The sequence below is a fragment of the Gavialis gangeticus genome, unplaced genomic scaffold (genome assembly GCF_001723915.1).
Source record: "Gavialis gangeticus isolate Ggan-Ray unplaced genomic scaffold, GavGan_comp1, whole genome shotgun sequence".
NCBI lineage: Eukaryota > Metazoa > Chordata > Crocodylia > Gavialidae > Gavialis > Gavialis gangeticus.
In genome coordinates this window covers 2,482,353-2,496,133 of record NW_017729000.1, presented here as the reverse complement: position 1 = coordinate 2,496,133, position 13,781 = coordinate 2,482,353, and the positions used below count along the sequence as shown (strand labels likewise).

At 46.1% G+C, this 13,781-nt stretch overlaps 1 protein-coding gene across 2 annotated transcripts in view; it reads left to right on the top strand.

The window, feature by feature from the left end:
* ITK (IL2 inducible T-cell kinase) overlaps positions 1-13,781 on the top strand; it is a 42,300-nt gene that overhangs the window by 17,791 nt on the left and 10,728 nt on the right. For both annotated transcript variants that reach the window (XM_019506083.1, XM_019506081.1), the window contains exons 2-10: positions 1,343-1,447; positions 5,267-5,348; positions 6,750-6,878; positions 7,607-7,647; positions 8,429-8,580; positions 8,913-8,978; positions 10,134-10,188; positions 11,904-11,983; positions 13,202-13,338. In XM_019506083.1, the coding sequence (XP_019361628.1) occupies positions 1,343-1,447; positions 5,267-5,348; positions 6,750-6,878; positions 7,607-7,647; positions 8,429-8,580; positions 8,913-8,978; positions 10,134-10,188; positions 11,904-11,983; positions 13,202-13,338 (847 nt within the window). The remainder of the gene's footprint in view (positions 1-1,342; positions 1,448-5,266; positions 5,349-6,749; positions 6,879-7,606; positions 7,648-8,428; positions 8,581-8,912; positions 8,979-10,133; positions 10,189-11,903; positions 11,984-13,201; positions 13,339-13,781) is intronic.

Sequence of the window (13,781 nt, the reverse complement as noted above, 5' to 3'; positions counted from 1 at the left end):
TTCTAAGATCTTTCCCAGGATAGAAGTCAGGCTGATGGGCCTATAGTTAGCTGGATCCACCTTCCTCCCTTTCTTGAAGATCGGCACCACATTGGCCTTCTTCCAGTCTTCGGGCACCGCACCAAAGCGCCAGGAGCTCTCGAAGAACCGTGCAAGGGGCTGGGCTATGATGCTTGCCAGCTCCTTCAGTGCCCTGGGGTGCAGACTGTCAGGGCCGGCTGACTTGAAGGTCTCCAGCTTCTCAAGGTGTTCCTTCACGAGGTCAGCACTGATGGAGGGCAGGGGATCTCCCTCACCCAGACCGCCCTGTCCCGTAATGGGCATGGGTGTCCCATGGGACTGATGAAAGACCGATGCAAAGTACCCATTTAATAGGTTGGCTTTTTCCTGGGCATCAGTTGTCCCATCTGGTTCAGCAGGGGTCCAATGTTGCCCTTGCTTTTCCTCCAGCTCCCCACATACCTGAAAAAGGACTTTTTATTATCCTTGATGCTCAAAGCTAGTTGGAGTTCAGTTGCAGCTTTGGGTTTCCTGGTTTGCTCCCTGCAGGACCAGACCAGTGCAGAGTAATCCTCCTTGGAGATGAATCCCATCCTCCATCCTTTGTAGGCCTTTCTTTTTAGCCTCAGGAGGTCTGCTAGATCCCTGGAGAGCCAGGGGGGCTGCTGTGCCCCTTTGCTGCCTTTCCTCCGAGATGGAATCGAATTAGCTGGTGCATTGAGGATCGCTCCCTTGTGGAGCAACCACTGTCCTTGAACTCCCCTCAGTGTTTGAAAAGCAATTCCCTCCCCAAATACTTACCAGGTTGAAAGCAGACCAGGTTCTTTGGGTAAATCCAGACCATGCCATGACAAGAAATGTAAAACCTGCCAACATATCTCCACCACCCCCACAATACCTATACCTCATGACAAAACCATCACTGATACTGGATCTTACACCTGCACCCCCATAAACCTAACCTACCAAATCCAAAACACTTACCCAAATTAGGACCACTTCTCAGTCTATACTTTTTCAACGTCAAAGCCAAACACTTTAACCAAACAGAACTTTTTCGTGGAAATATTTTGGATTCGATGAAAAAGTCATTTTGTTTTGTTGAGGGGAGGGGAAATGTTTAACCAAAATGTTTGAACAAGTCTACAGCAAACACAATGGCAAGTTGCTAGATGAGTGCATAGCCTTTTAAATTCACAACGTGCTTTTCAAGGAGACAGGGCTGATAAAAGGCAATAACATATCTCCCACGAAGTTCACAGCTGGCTCTTGTCTTAGTCAATTGACCATGATCGCAAGTCTGACTGAAATCACTAACTGAATGCTTTTCTTTGTCTTTTAGAAAAAGCGAACATTGAAGGGGTCCATTGAACTGTCCAGAATCAAATGTGTGGAAATTGTGAAAAGCGACATTATCATCCCCTGCCACTATAAATACCCTTTCCAGGTACGTCTTTGTAATGGTGATACCAGTCACAACATCCCTTGTCTTCCACTGTGTCAAAACACATGCACTCCTTAACTAGCTACAGTGCTATATAATAACCGGGAAATTATGGGTGGAAAACATGGGATTAGACTGAGACTAAAATGAACTGGAGCATTGGAGGCAGCATCTTTCTGTCTACTCCCCAGAAAGTTTATGGCCAGAGGACACCATCGTGTAATGTGACCTCCTGGATTGCACAGGCTGTTGAATTTAATCCAGTTGCTCCTGTCCTGAGCCCAATATGCTTTGTTGGGCCAAAGGATCACAGTCCAGGCAGTGAGCGAAGGGCACTTTGGTGTCGCCCCTGCTTATCTTTCATGCGCTGTGGGGTAGGAGTGGACAGACGCACAGTTACCGCACGTTCCCTACTCCCTTTCGGTTCGCTGCGGTGTGCCCAACCTTAGGGTCTGAGCATCTGCAGTTCTCATGAGAACCCAATGGTGACATCAGTGCCCCCCAAAAAAACAAGATACCCGTGAAATGCTGAGTTGCCCTCACATCCAGCAAGCTCCCTGTGTTGCGACTGTTGGAGGAGAGGCACCGATGTAAGCGCACGCTGTTACGAGAGCACTGTACCAGAACGATGTCATCCTGCTTGCGGTTAATTAGTCAGCAACAAGGCTGCCAGGGGACTGGAGTGACGCAGCTGTGCTCAGATATTTTCCAGGAGCAGTGAAATGGCATTCAGTGGGCAGCTCTTAACAAAGGCTCGGTGCCAGCTAGAGACTGACACATGCAAATGAAACCTAGGGCCAACCACCGGCACACCAATCTCTTTGCTTTAATGGAGCGTGGCCAAGAATGAACCTAGTTTCCTTGGATACAACAGTAGTTAATAAAGGAATAAACCCTCAGATCTGGCTTCTTGCACGTCGCAATATTGCTTGAAAAAGAAGAAAAAGCAGAAGAAGCCAGATGGATTCTCTTGGCAAAGAAATTGCCCACACTTTTTATGCGATATCATGACACAGCAGGGTGGCGAGTCTGAATTCTGCCCCGGGAGACACAGTCACACGGTGCTTTGTAAGGGGTTATTAAAAATAAATAGGCTGCTCCCTTCTGCTGCAGCTCTGGTGTGGAACCACTGATGGTTTTGCTTCTTCATGTGGCTCCCTGTAAGGTAGCAACGTGCAGGGAGGCTTTTGCAAGCTGATTCATTGCTTGCTTGCTGCAGGCTTTGCGAAGCGACTTCGTATGTCAAGAGAAATGGTGAGACCTATCAGCAACATCAACAAGCAGCTCAGAGCAAGCAGGAAACATTCCTCCCTTGTTTCTGTTTCTTGTAAGAAAGGGCATTGCTGGTTGATATGACGCTTGCAAAAGGGTTGATTCAAGCTTTCTGCAGAATTGCAGCAAAGCGCTAAAAAGTTTTGGGAGAAAGGGATCAGCAGACTCCACGTGAAGTCTTACAACACTCTCAGTTGGGGAGATGTTGTTTAAGGACCACTGATATCTCACAGAAATCTCTCTTTAAAAACGATGGAGGGAAAACTTCCAAAGAGCCCACGATCTTGGAAGTCAGACTGAAATCCTCGAGTCGAGAGAGAAACATTGAAAAAGACATACAGAGCATGCACAACATTTACAGAAGCACATCAATAATTTTAGGAGGGCCCCTGGTCTCATTTAGAAGGAAATCCTGGAAAGAAGAAAGACCCTCTCAGTCATGACGGCAGTCATGACGGCACATTACAAGATTCCCCCCATTTGTGTCACTGCCATGACTGAGCTGTGTTTCTCTTCCCACATTTGTTCATTAGTAGTGCAGTTTCGATGAGCATAAAGTCTTTGTCTCTCAGCAGCTCGTCTGCTGTAGCAGCTTATTTCCCATCTAAATCCCAGAGCCAGATTCTCTTCTCTGACGTTGGAGCCAATCTTGTGTAAGCCCATTCATTTCCATGGGGTCACTCTGGATTTCCCTGGCACAAGAGAGGCCAGAATTTGGCTCTAGGATTTCATGCGACGACAAGCTGCAGAAATCGTGCCCTGTGATGAGGCAGAGATGCTGTTTTCATACAGATATTCTTAGTCGTATAAGTCATATAAGCTAAATTCTCTGCTAATGGAAATAGCCACATCTCCATTGATTTCAGTGTTGTTTTCCTGGCAGCAAAAAACTTGGCTGAAAATAAATGGTTGAGCAGAGCTCAGCCTTGAGCTGCGGGCCCTCTCAGTTTTAAACTGGGACTACGAGCTCTTCTTGGCTAAGTACAGACAGTCAAAAAGCCCAAGGCTGAATCAAGTCAATTTCTGCAGGTTAGTCTAAGCTGTGTAGATTGAACTGATAAGCAAGTGCCCAGACATTCACTTTTGATCCTTGAAATGCAGCCACATGCCTGCAGTGGCCCAGGCCAGAAGCTGGGGGGGCTTGCAGGGGAGATGAAAAGCATCCTGGGATGCTGGGGGACTGTGAGTGAACTTGAATCTGGAGGGGATCTGGAACAGAAGTTCAATAAACCGATTTAACCTACCCTGGAGGTTTTCGAGAGGAGACTGGACGGTCACCTCCCTAGAGTCACTTGACCCCAGTTGTCTTCCTGCCTAGAGTGGGGGCCTAGACGCGATGATCTGCAAGGTCCCTTCCAGCCCCTGACAATCTATGAATCTATGAATTAATCTAAATCAGTTCAGTCTGATGCTACATTCATCCAGGTTTACCTTTAACTGGTTTTGGACGTTTTGAAAGTGGTTTATGTGCACTGAACTTCTGTTGTGTTATAGATGTGAACCGATTTCCAATCACTTATACCAATTTCTGTGTAACTTCTGTCCATAGTCAGAGTGCACTTCGAGTGTTGCAGCTACCTGCCTAATAATTGCACAGCCCTGAGCTCCTTTGAAGTGCCCGACCTCAAGACCCCTATTTATCATTAACTTTTTCTCTTCCCAATGCTGGGGGCATATAAATATTTGCAATAATCCAAGAACCTGTCCCGGGAATAGTAAATCTAATTAACAGACAAATATCAAGGCAAGTGCCTAACTGTTTTCTAATCCATCCTGGATTGTTTGCCAGCATTGTCAAAAGACCTAGCCTGGAGCGTCCCCCCTTTTTTGCCTGCTTTGCCAGGGAGACTAAAGCACAAATAGCGCCATTAGAAAAAAGGGTTCCTTACCCCAAGTTTCTTGCAATGTTAAGGCATCATGACTGGTTAAAAAGGCTTCAAAGTCACTGGCACCTAATTTACTTAATAATCCTGCCACGTTTCACAAAATACTTGAAAATTTTCCGTGGCTATTTTGGTGGGGTTTTCCTCAAAACTGCAAAAAGCCCCAGAGAATGTTGTTGCCCCAACTCCATGTAACAACACTAGCTTCAAGGCAAGTCTGCCCTAAGCTTTCTGCACTTCATTAAAGCTCCTTCCTTGGCTTTGGAGACGTCTTACGCCTCCAATTTCAGCTGTGAAACTAGCAGGATCCAGTCGGTTCAGGGCTGCTTTCGAAGCCTTGAAATTGTAGCTTCCAATTGGTTTCAGCAGACAATTAGAAAAGGAAATTGGTCATGGAGGTAGAATGATGCTATGCAATGATATGCTTTATGCACTTAGCTCATGCACAGGTAAGCAATAAGTAACTAGTTGGAAGTGGCCTCGTGTTATCCAGTTAAGTGAAGTAAGTATGCATTTACCCACTAAGCTTACAAGTGGAGCGCTCTATATTAATCTATCATTCTTTAGGGTATATTAAGTGGCCTTGAGTTTGCTAAGGGATCAAAGCTGCTCTTAGTTACTAAGAACTGTTCCTAGTCACTGGCTTGTTTCTCTGGTCCTCCTCCAGATTGTTCATGACAACTACCTGCTGTACGTGTTTGCCCCGGACAGAGAGAGCCGCCAGAGATGGGTCTTTACTCTGAAAGAAGGTAACCCGATCACTGAGATCACTTGCTCCAAACCTCCTTTCTCACTTGCCGTAGAAGAGAAGGAAATCACAGGAGTCAAAGGGAGCCGAATGCCTTACATTGAGCATACAATGGGGTGGTTGTATAGGAGGCTACAAGGTCAAATGTGTTTGCAAATTTTGTGGGTAAATTTTCAGTGGCCCTTGGAAAATGTGGCCCACTCCCCTGGGATCACTGCCTCCTTCATCCTTAGTCTCTATTTGCTCAAGACTTTTTTTACTTGCCTAATTCTTTTAATACAAAGCAGTTCTTGATTTTTCATCCTCAGTTAAGAGAGTCTTTGTTTGTATAACAACCTTCCTAAAGGATCATCTTTACCAGGGCTTACATTTCTGGGTGGCTTTCATTTCCCTCTCCAGCTCTTGGATTACATTTGCGGAGCATCGTTGTGATTTTGCAGTGAAAGCACGAGCGCCGCAAACAGAAATGAAGCACAGTGCTTGCAATAAGGGAGCTTTTGTTTGGGAACATGAATGACACCAGGCCTCCCTTGAGCCTGTGTCTGGGTTACAATACGGGCAGTTGTAATGGGAGGTTCTGCACAGAGCGTGGAGTGTTTCATTTCTCCTAGAGACGCTCGGCCTTGCTACCACGTGCACTGTTCGTGCGTTTACTCTGCGGTGGGTTATTAACTTTGCAAGAGGCTGCCCTTCCAATCGCTCTGCCTTTAGACATGGTGTACCTGCACCTTCACTGGGGCGACTCGAACAGGCCTGGGTGACACAAGTCAGCAGAAATAGAGAGTGGGGGGTTTTTTGTAGGAGCAAGTTTGCTGTCCAGAGAACCCAAATTTCAAACGTGGGCGATTTAATCCCTCACGGGGGTTGGTATTGCATGTTGATGTGGAACATTCACTGCTAATTTTGATCCATACAGCTAGTACGGTCACTTCTGAAAACAGAGCCAACAATAGTGAGCCACTGGGTGTGACACATGCTATATGTTTGTGGTCTCTTATGACTCTTTGCTACATGATATGCCAGGCTTTTTTCTCTTTTACAAGTACTTCCTCTGCGGTTCAGTGCTAAAAATTTTAAAAGACCAGCACTCTGCTAGGATGCTGTTCTTCCTCAGCGCAAATGCAGACCTTCAGTAGCGTTAATCAGGGTTATTTGTTGTCAGAAAGGGTAGAATATACTCTTTTATGTATGCAAGTAAAGCATTTAACACAGCTGGTGGAAGAGATCCACCAAAATACATTTGCCATAAGTGGGCAGACCCTCTGAGTGAGGGGGAAATAATTTGCACCGAAATGTGGGTGATTTCTACATGGCTCCATATAGCTGTGACCAACCTTACACCTGTGCATTGTCAATTGTCTTGCAATGTAAATACATCTCAATTGTCCCCCAAACTTTTCAGAAACCAGGAACAACAACACCTTGGTGCCAAAGTATCATCCCAACTTTTGGATAAATGGGAAATGGAGATGCTGCGAGCAGACAGAAAAGATGGCAGCTGGCTGCATCATATACGACCCAACTAAGAACGGTAAGGGCTTCATCAGGTGCATCTGCACCTCTTCAAGTGGCTAAGCAGGAGTAAAAGATTCAATGCAGCTCGAAGGTGGCGTTAAAGAATATTATGCTAAACTTCCAGTAAAGGCAGCTGTTGTCCCTTCCCAAATACTCCTTAGCTTCATCGTCCTGTCTCCCATTTCAGATGGTGTAGTTCCCTTTGAATCAACATGGAGCTCACTGTGGTGTTCAGTGCTGTAAAATGAAAGAGGTGTAAAACCAAGGGTCTGATCTATTCTGGTCAGTAAATACCAATGGTAATTTGCTCCACACAAACCTGGATGCCCCTGTTTCATGCCTATGCATAACCAATCATTCTGGTTTTATTTTACCTATCCTCCCCCTGTCCTTTCAAGTGGAAAAATTAATCTTCACTTCCAATATTTGCTTACAGACAACCACTGAATTGTCTGTATGTTGCTACTAGTGGGAAATGTGTATAAGCATTCCTCCCAAGGCTTTTCTCCCATACCATCTGTGCAACTCCCCATACAATCTGCAAGGCATGCCCAGGTCTTATGGTTGACGGGTGCTCCATAAATGTGAGGGTTTTGTTTCCAACTTACTGATCTAGAAGCAAAAGGAACTGTTACTTGTTTTGCATGGTTTATGCTGTCTTCTTTTTCCCTTAGAGCCATGTCTCCCTGCACGTCTAGTTTGATCCACTTCTGTTTCAACTTCATTTTCTTGATTTCATTTCAGCTTCCAAGAAGCCTCTCCCTCCTACTCCTGAAGACAACTGGGTGAGTGCAGCATGGCAGGTCACACCTGAGCATCCGATGAGGTTGCGCTGGTGAAAACGTCCCTTTTAAGACTCTCCAGTGGATGATGTGGTTCCCTGAGATACCTGTGCCTTTGATCCTTTGGGGAGTCTTCTCTTGCTCTCTCACATGTCTTCTTAAGCTGCAAATAAGCGGCACCTCTGGGAAGTAGGTGGGCTCATCAGCTTTGTCATACAGCAATGGTCTAAAGTTGCAGCAAGGGACGTTGAGGTTGGATATTAGGAAAAACTTTATCACGAGGAGGGTGGGGAAGCACTGGAACAGGTTACGCAGAGAAGTGGTGGAGTCTCCATCCTTGTAGGTTCTTAAGACCCAGCTAGACAAAGCCTTGGCTGGGATGATGGAGTTGGGGCTGGTCCTGCTTGGAGCAGAGGGTTGGACTAGATGGGACCTCCTGAGCTCCCTTCAACCCTCATTATCTGTAATTCTATTATTTTAAGGCCTGTTGCTCTGCTAAGTCTCCATTTCACTAGGGCACTTCAAACTTAGTTTTCAAGACACAGGTGAGCAAGCACAGGCCCACTGTTAACTAGTCTGTAATCTTCTCCCATAGACTGAGGTTACTGTTATTCAGAAGGGTTGGAAAATTCCTGTTCCCAGCATCCTCCACCGACATTTCCCATCATTTTCCAGTGTAGTTCTCCTACACCTTTCACTTCACAGCTGCCTGAGAACCATCTTGTTAGAGGTTAGCAGCTAACTACTCTGTGTCTGATCAGGTTATGGGTTTTCTTTTGTGTAGAGGTTATTGCTGGACCCCAAGGAAGCTTTAATGATAGCCATCTATGACTACACAGCCCAGAGTCCCCAGGAGCTGACGTTACGGCGCAACGAAGAGTACTACATCATTGACAACTCGGAGGAGCACTGGTGGATGGTTCAGGATAAGAATGGGTAGGTCCCTTTTCCACAGCCCTTCCGGCAACCTGCTTCCTCTTCCTAGTCCAAATGGTGCTAAGTAAATCATGACCAAGACTCAGATGCTGCTTCTTTCCCTCGCTTCGAGTAGCATCTTGGGCAACTGTTGTCCCACTGCCATCACCCAAACGAATAATAGAGTAGGATACCCACCAGCACATATTAAGATTATTAATTTTTTCTGGCTACCCCATTATAACAGCTGCGACAGCAACTGGCTTTCAGGCAGCGGAGTCATATATCTGACACACAACGGACAGCAATAGGGGCAGTTTCCCTGTGCTAACACCCGCATCTTCTTTTAACAGGCATGAAGGCTACGTACCAAGCAGTTACCTGGTAGAAAAATCACCAGACAACCTTCACATATATGAGTAAGTTGCTTCAATTTACTTCTTTGGTCTTTTGAGTGTCAGCACAGAAGCTGTGACAGGACACTGGGTTGACTTTGTGCAGTCATTTGCATTGTGGGCAGTTGTGTTTTAGAGCCACTGTGTTTTGTGCATAGCATAGGACGGTGCTAGGTAGCAAGCAACTGGAATCAAACTTCCCTGATGTCATTCCACAAAAGACGAAGCAGCACGTTCTGGCCATGCCATTATTCCTGGGCACTTTGTACTTCCAATGATGTGATCATTATGGCTTGAGTCTACAAGTCCTACGACTTGTAAAACCAGGGTCAAACACAGACATTCTTGTCCTTGGAAATATTTTTGTCCAGGTGAAGTTGGGATATTTCAACCTTAATACTGGAGGAGAGGTGAGAGGGAGGATGGGAATAGGCCATGAAAGATCTTGAAAGTGAAGATAAGTCTAGTGTAGACAGACCATCAATTTGTCATGGCCAATGTGGGTCCTCCCGGGTTAAGCTTTGTCTTAAAAACCTCCAAGGATACCTCTGTGGGTAACCTGTTCCAGTGCTTCATGACTCTCCTCATGAGAAAATTTCTCCTAATATCTAACTTAAAACTTCCCTTGCTGCAACTGGAGACCATTGCTCCAACTAGGGTTGCCAGCTCTGCCGGGAGGTTTTATCACATGACATAATGACATGAATGACTAATCTACTGTATGGTGCCTAGACTTTACAGGCAAATGCACATGACTAATACATTTTAAAAACCCACTGGATTACTGTATAACTTGGATTCGACATTTAATATTTATTTTAAAGAATGCTCTGTCATTTCTCTCCCGGGTGACTCTCAGCAGTCTCCTGGAAACTTATATCCACCTCCATGAGACTCCAGAGCAATCCTGGAGGGTTGGCAAGCCTGGCTGCAACATGAGACTAGTCTGTATTCAGTCTGCTTTTGTTTTTTCATACCAGCCAGAATGAATATTGCCCGTTCCATCACGTATTTTCTTTACTACTGCCTTCAAGTTACTTGCTGGCTTTCTAAAGAGGTTTGTTTTGCGAGCAAAACATAGCGATCTGTAATTATCATCAGTCCAAAGCCACTGGAGCAGGGTTTATCTGTAACCATAATAACCTGGGGGTGCTGACTACACTGTTCTGGTGTTTTCAGATGGTACAATAAGAACATCAACAGAAACAAAGCAGAAGCGCTGCTGAGGCAGGAGGTAACATGGTGTGACTTTTTATTGATTCAGGGCGGGGTGGAAAGAGGGTTTTTCGATGGTTTTGCTGTAAGCGGTTGCAGATGAGGGCAGATGCTGGGGAATGCATCTGGTTAATGGATTGGGTTTTCTCCCCTGGCAGCTGGTTCCACTGGTGGAAAAGAGCTTGCGGGGCTGGTTCTCACCTTTACAAAACCTTTATTGGTGGATAACACCCGTCACTTTGCTGGTCTGGCAGCTCTGCTTTATGTGGTGCCCTGGATTAAAGCCTGCATTGAGGTGCTTTGGCAGAGCTCTGCTAGAAAGGGTGCCACGGGTCCTGCTGCCTCCGCTGCCCCAAGCCTGCAGGCTTGTTCCTGGAGTGAGCCCCCTCCCACGAAGCCCCATTGCTTTTTTTTTTTAATTGTCTTCCCTCCGCTGAAGATGTCAATACTGTGCTGAAAAAGAAGCCCCCCTAAAACTGAAATATTGTGGCAGCAAAGCCAACACCTTGTCCGGGCTTTGCAGCTTCAGCCGTTAGGATTTTCCTCTGGAAATTTCAAGGAAGTAGGAAAAAACCCCCACAATCCTCTTTCGCCGGCATTTTCCAAAGAAACCAAGCCCTTTTTTCTCACCAGTTTTAACAGTAGCAAAGCGAGTGGGTCTGGCTGAGGTGTTGCTTCTTAGAACAGGGGCACGTCTATGGAAATAAAGCCACCTCTTAAAAAGGACCAAATTTCCTCTAAACTCCTACGGGATGCGTCCACAGACTTCTGAGTGAGGTGGTTTCTCCTCTCGGTCCCTACTCTGTGATTGTACCGATTCTGCCCTTGTGGCTACCGAGCCTATGTGACCCCACCAGCATCTTCAGCAGATGTGGCTAGGTCTGCGGGCGATGCCTCGCCAGCGTTTCCTGTCACGTAATGCAAGAAGGAGGGGCAAGAACGACGTTCAAAGTAACCCAAGGCCATGCTCTGTGTCTCAGGGCGGCCTTGACCAAAAGGACTCTCACTTTGCATATATACTTCAGTAGCATCCATAGGCATCCACAGTCAGGACCAGAGATGTACGTAGTAAAGATACAGACCCCTTGCTGGAGTGTTTATTACCCAGGGCCCTGATCCGGAGGTGGAGAGCAGGTGAAGGTGAAAGAGTTAAATATTTGTATGTTGTTAAAATCAAGAGAGAATAAATAGAAATGAAAAATCTCATCACTGCAGACAAAAGAGGGAACAAAACCACCACCCCGTTTGGGCTCCTTCTGGAGACAAAGCAAGGCAAGCTGCAACTAGAGGGAATCACCTTGGTATCAATGAAGGAACAGAGATCAATACTGAAATAAAATGGAGCAGGGTTTGCTTTATATTATCCCTGATCACTTCAGAGTAATTTCACATATTTCACATGTGTTTGAGCACTCAGATGAATAAGAAAAATAACTCTAAAGGAAACCAGTAGAACAAAATTAATTAATTAAGAGGCCAGAGGACCCATTCTATCCTACCAGTCCACCCGGGGTGTATTTGGAAATGGCAGCAGACTGACAGCCAAAAGGATATTCTGGAGCAAATGTTTAAAGAGGTGTCAGTGGTATCCAGTAGTCACAACTAATTGGGTGCTTGCCCATTCTCTTCCTACACCGTTGTCCCCCCATGACAAAGCTCAGGGCACCAGAGCCATGCCGCCAGCCTGTTCCACCTCCCATCGCCTTTGTAACCTCCCCTTTGCTCCTGTTCCAGGGTAAGGAAGGTGCCTTCATGGTGGTAGATTCAAGGCAGCCTGGCATGTACACAGTCTCCATTTTCACCAAAGCATTAAGGTAAGACTGAGCTTGGTGGTGTCTGCATCGCTTGACTGACTGCACCAATTAACTCATGGGGGGTTTCAGCCTCTGTTGTTGCTACGTGTTGTAAAGGGAGGAGGGAAGGTGAATGGCAATGCTTGTGAAAACAAAGGATGGATAATACCTGCATTGCTACTGATGGCTGAAAGTGGTATGGAAACTGCCCTGTGCAAAGCAAAGCAAAGCAAGATACATGGAGGTACTAGATTTAATGTACATTAACTTTCACGCACTTTAATGCATTTGGGCTAGATTTAATGTGCATTAACTTTCATGCACATTAATGCATTTGGACTAGATTTAATGTGCATTAACTTTCACACACATTAATGCGTTAATGCATGTGTAGATGTGCCCACAGTAGATACAACCCAATAGGCACATGACCTAGCAAGCACTTATGAATGTAATTGTCCCTCTGCCCTTGATAAAACTACATGTATGAAGAAAATTGTTCACATCTGTAAGCCTTTTCAGACTGAAGGCTTGTGAATGGATCAGAGGGAAGACACGACTAGAAACCAGTGAAAAGGTTTCGATAACCAGGCAGCACAATTTCAGCAGGAAAAGACAAAGATACCCAGTGGTGTTTGCTGCCCGTTCTCGGTGAGGGTTCATGGGCACCTTGTCCTCTCTAGAGATGATGCTACCTCGGAAATGAGAGGGTGGGAAGGACCAGCCACAGGGCTTTGGCTATGAAGTGACTGCAGGTCACCCCCATGATCCTGCCACACTGGGGAGTCTAAAAATTAGCCTTGCCTGGGAGCTGGATCCAGAGGCAATGTTCCTCCGTGCCTCGTCATTTGTGAACTCCCAATTTCCTTTCTATTTCACTTTTTAAATCTGGCCTCTTCCTCCTGCTCTCAAACTGCAGATCTCCCTGCTCAGAGGAGTAACAGGCCATAACACTTAACAATAGCGAACCCTTCTCTTCCAAGCTGCTAGATTTTGATGCTGATGTTTAAACAACACATGGCATGTCCCGTGCCTGGCAGAGGGAAAACTCAAATTGACCCATGCTATTCCATGGAGCTTTTTCACTTCCATGTGCAATCAAACATTGCAGAAACCCAGTGAGGCACCAGTTAGGAAAATCCCCAAGCAACCTGAGGCTGCCCTCTCCTCTTCCATTCCACTGATTCCTGGGTTTTTGCTAGAGTCCATTTGTCCTAACAAAAGACTCTTCTTTTTCAGCAATGAAAACAGTCCCGTGATAAAGCATTATCACATCAAAGAGACAAGCGACCTCCCCAAGCGGTATTTCTTGGCAATAGAGCACGTGTTTGACTCTATCCCTGAACTCATCAACTACCATCAGCACAACGCGGGAGGTGAGTGGAGGAGGCCAGGCCAGGACGTGGGCTGTCTTCTGGACTTTGTCTGGAAACGGGGAAGGCTTTCAAGAACACTTGCCCTTAAAAAAACCCCATGAAGTGGGGATGCCTTTTTTCCCCTGCTCTCCTGGCTGTTTAGCTGGAAGCCACAGATCTCATGGCACCCTTTGGTGATAGCAAAGTTGTAACTGCAGAGCAGCCCCCACCACGACCTCTCGATGCCGGTGTCCAAGGTCTTGTGTCGTCTACTGGAGATTTCTTAATGGCACCCCACATGACCTATATCTGCCCCTTTACCTTGCACCGGTGGCTCTACGACTTTCGTGGGGGGGGGACATACCCCCTTTCCTCATTTGTTTTACTACTGCACTTCATTCATGTCATGGGCAATAATTAAGGTTCAAATTAAACTTTGACTCGTGCGGGGGGGGGGGGGGGGC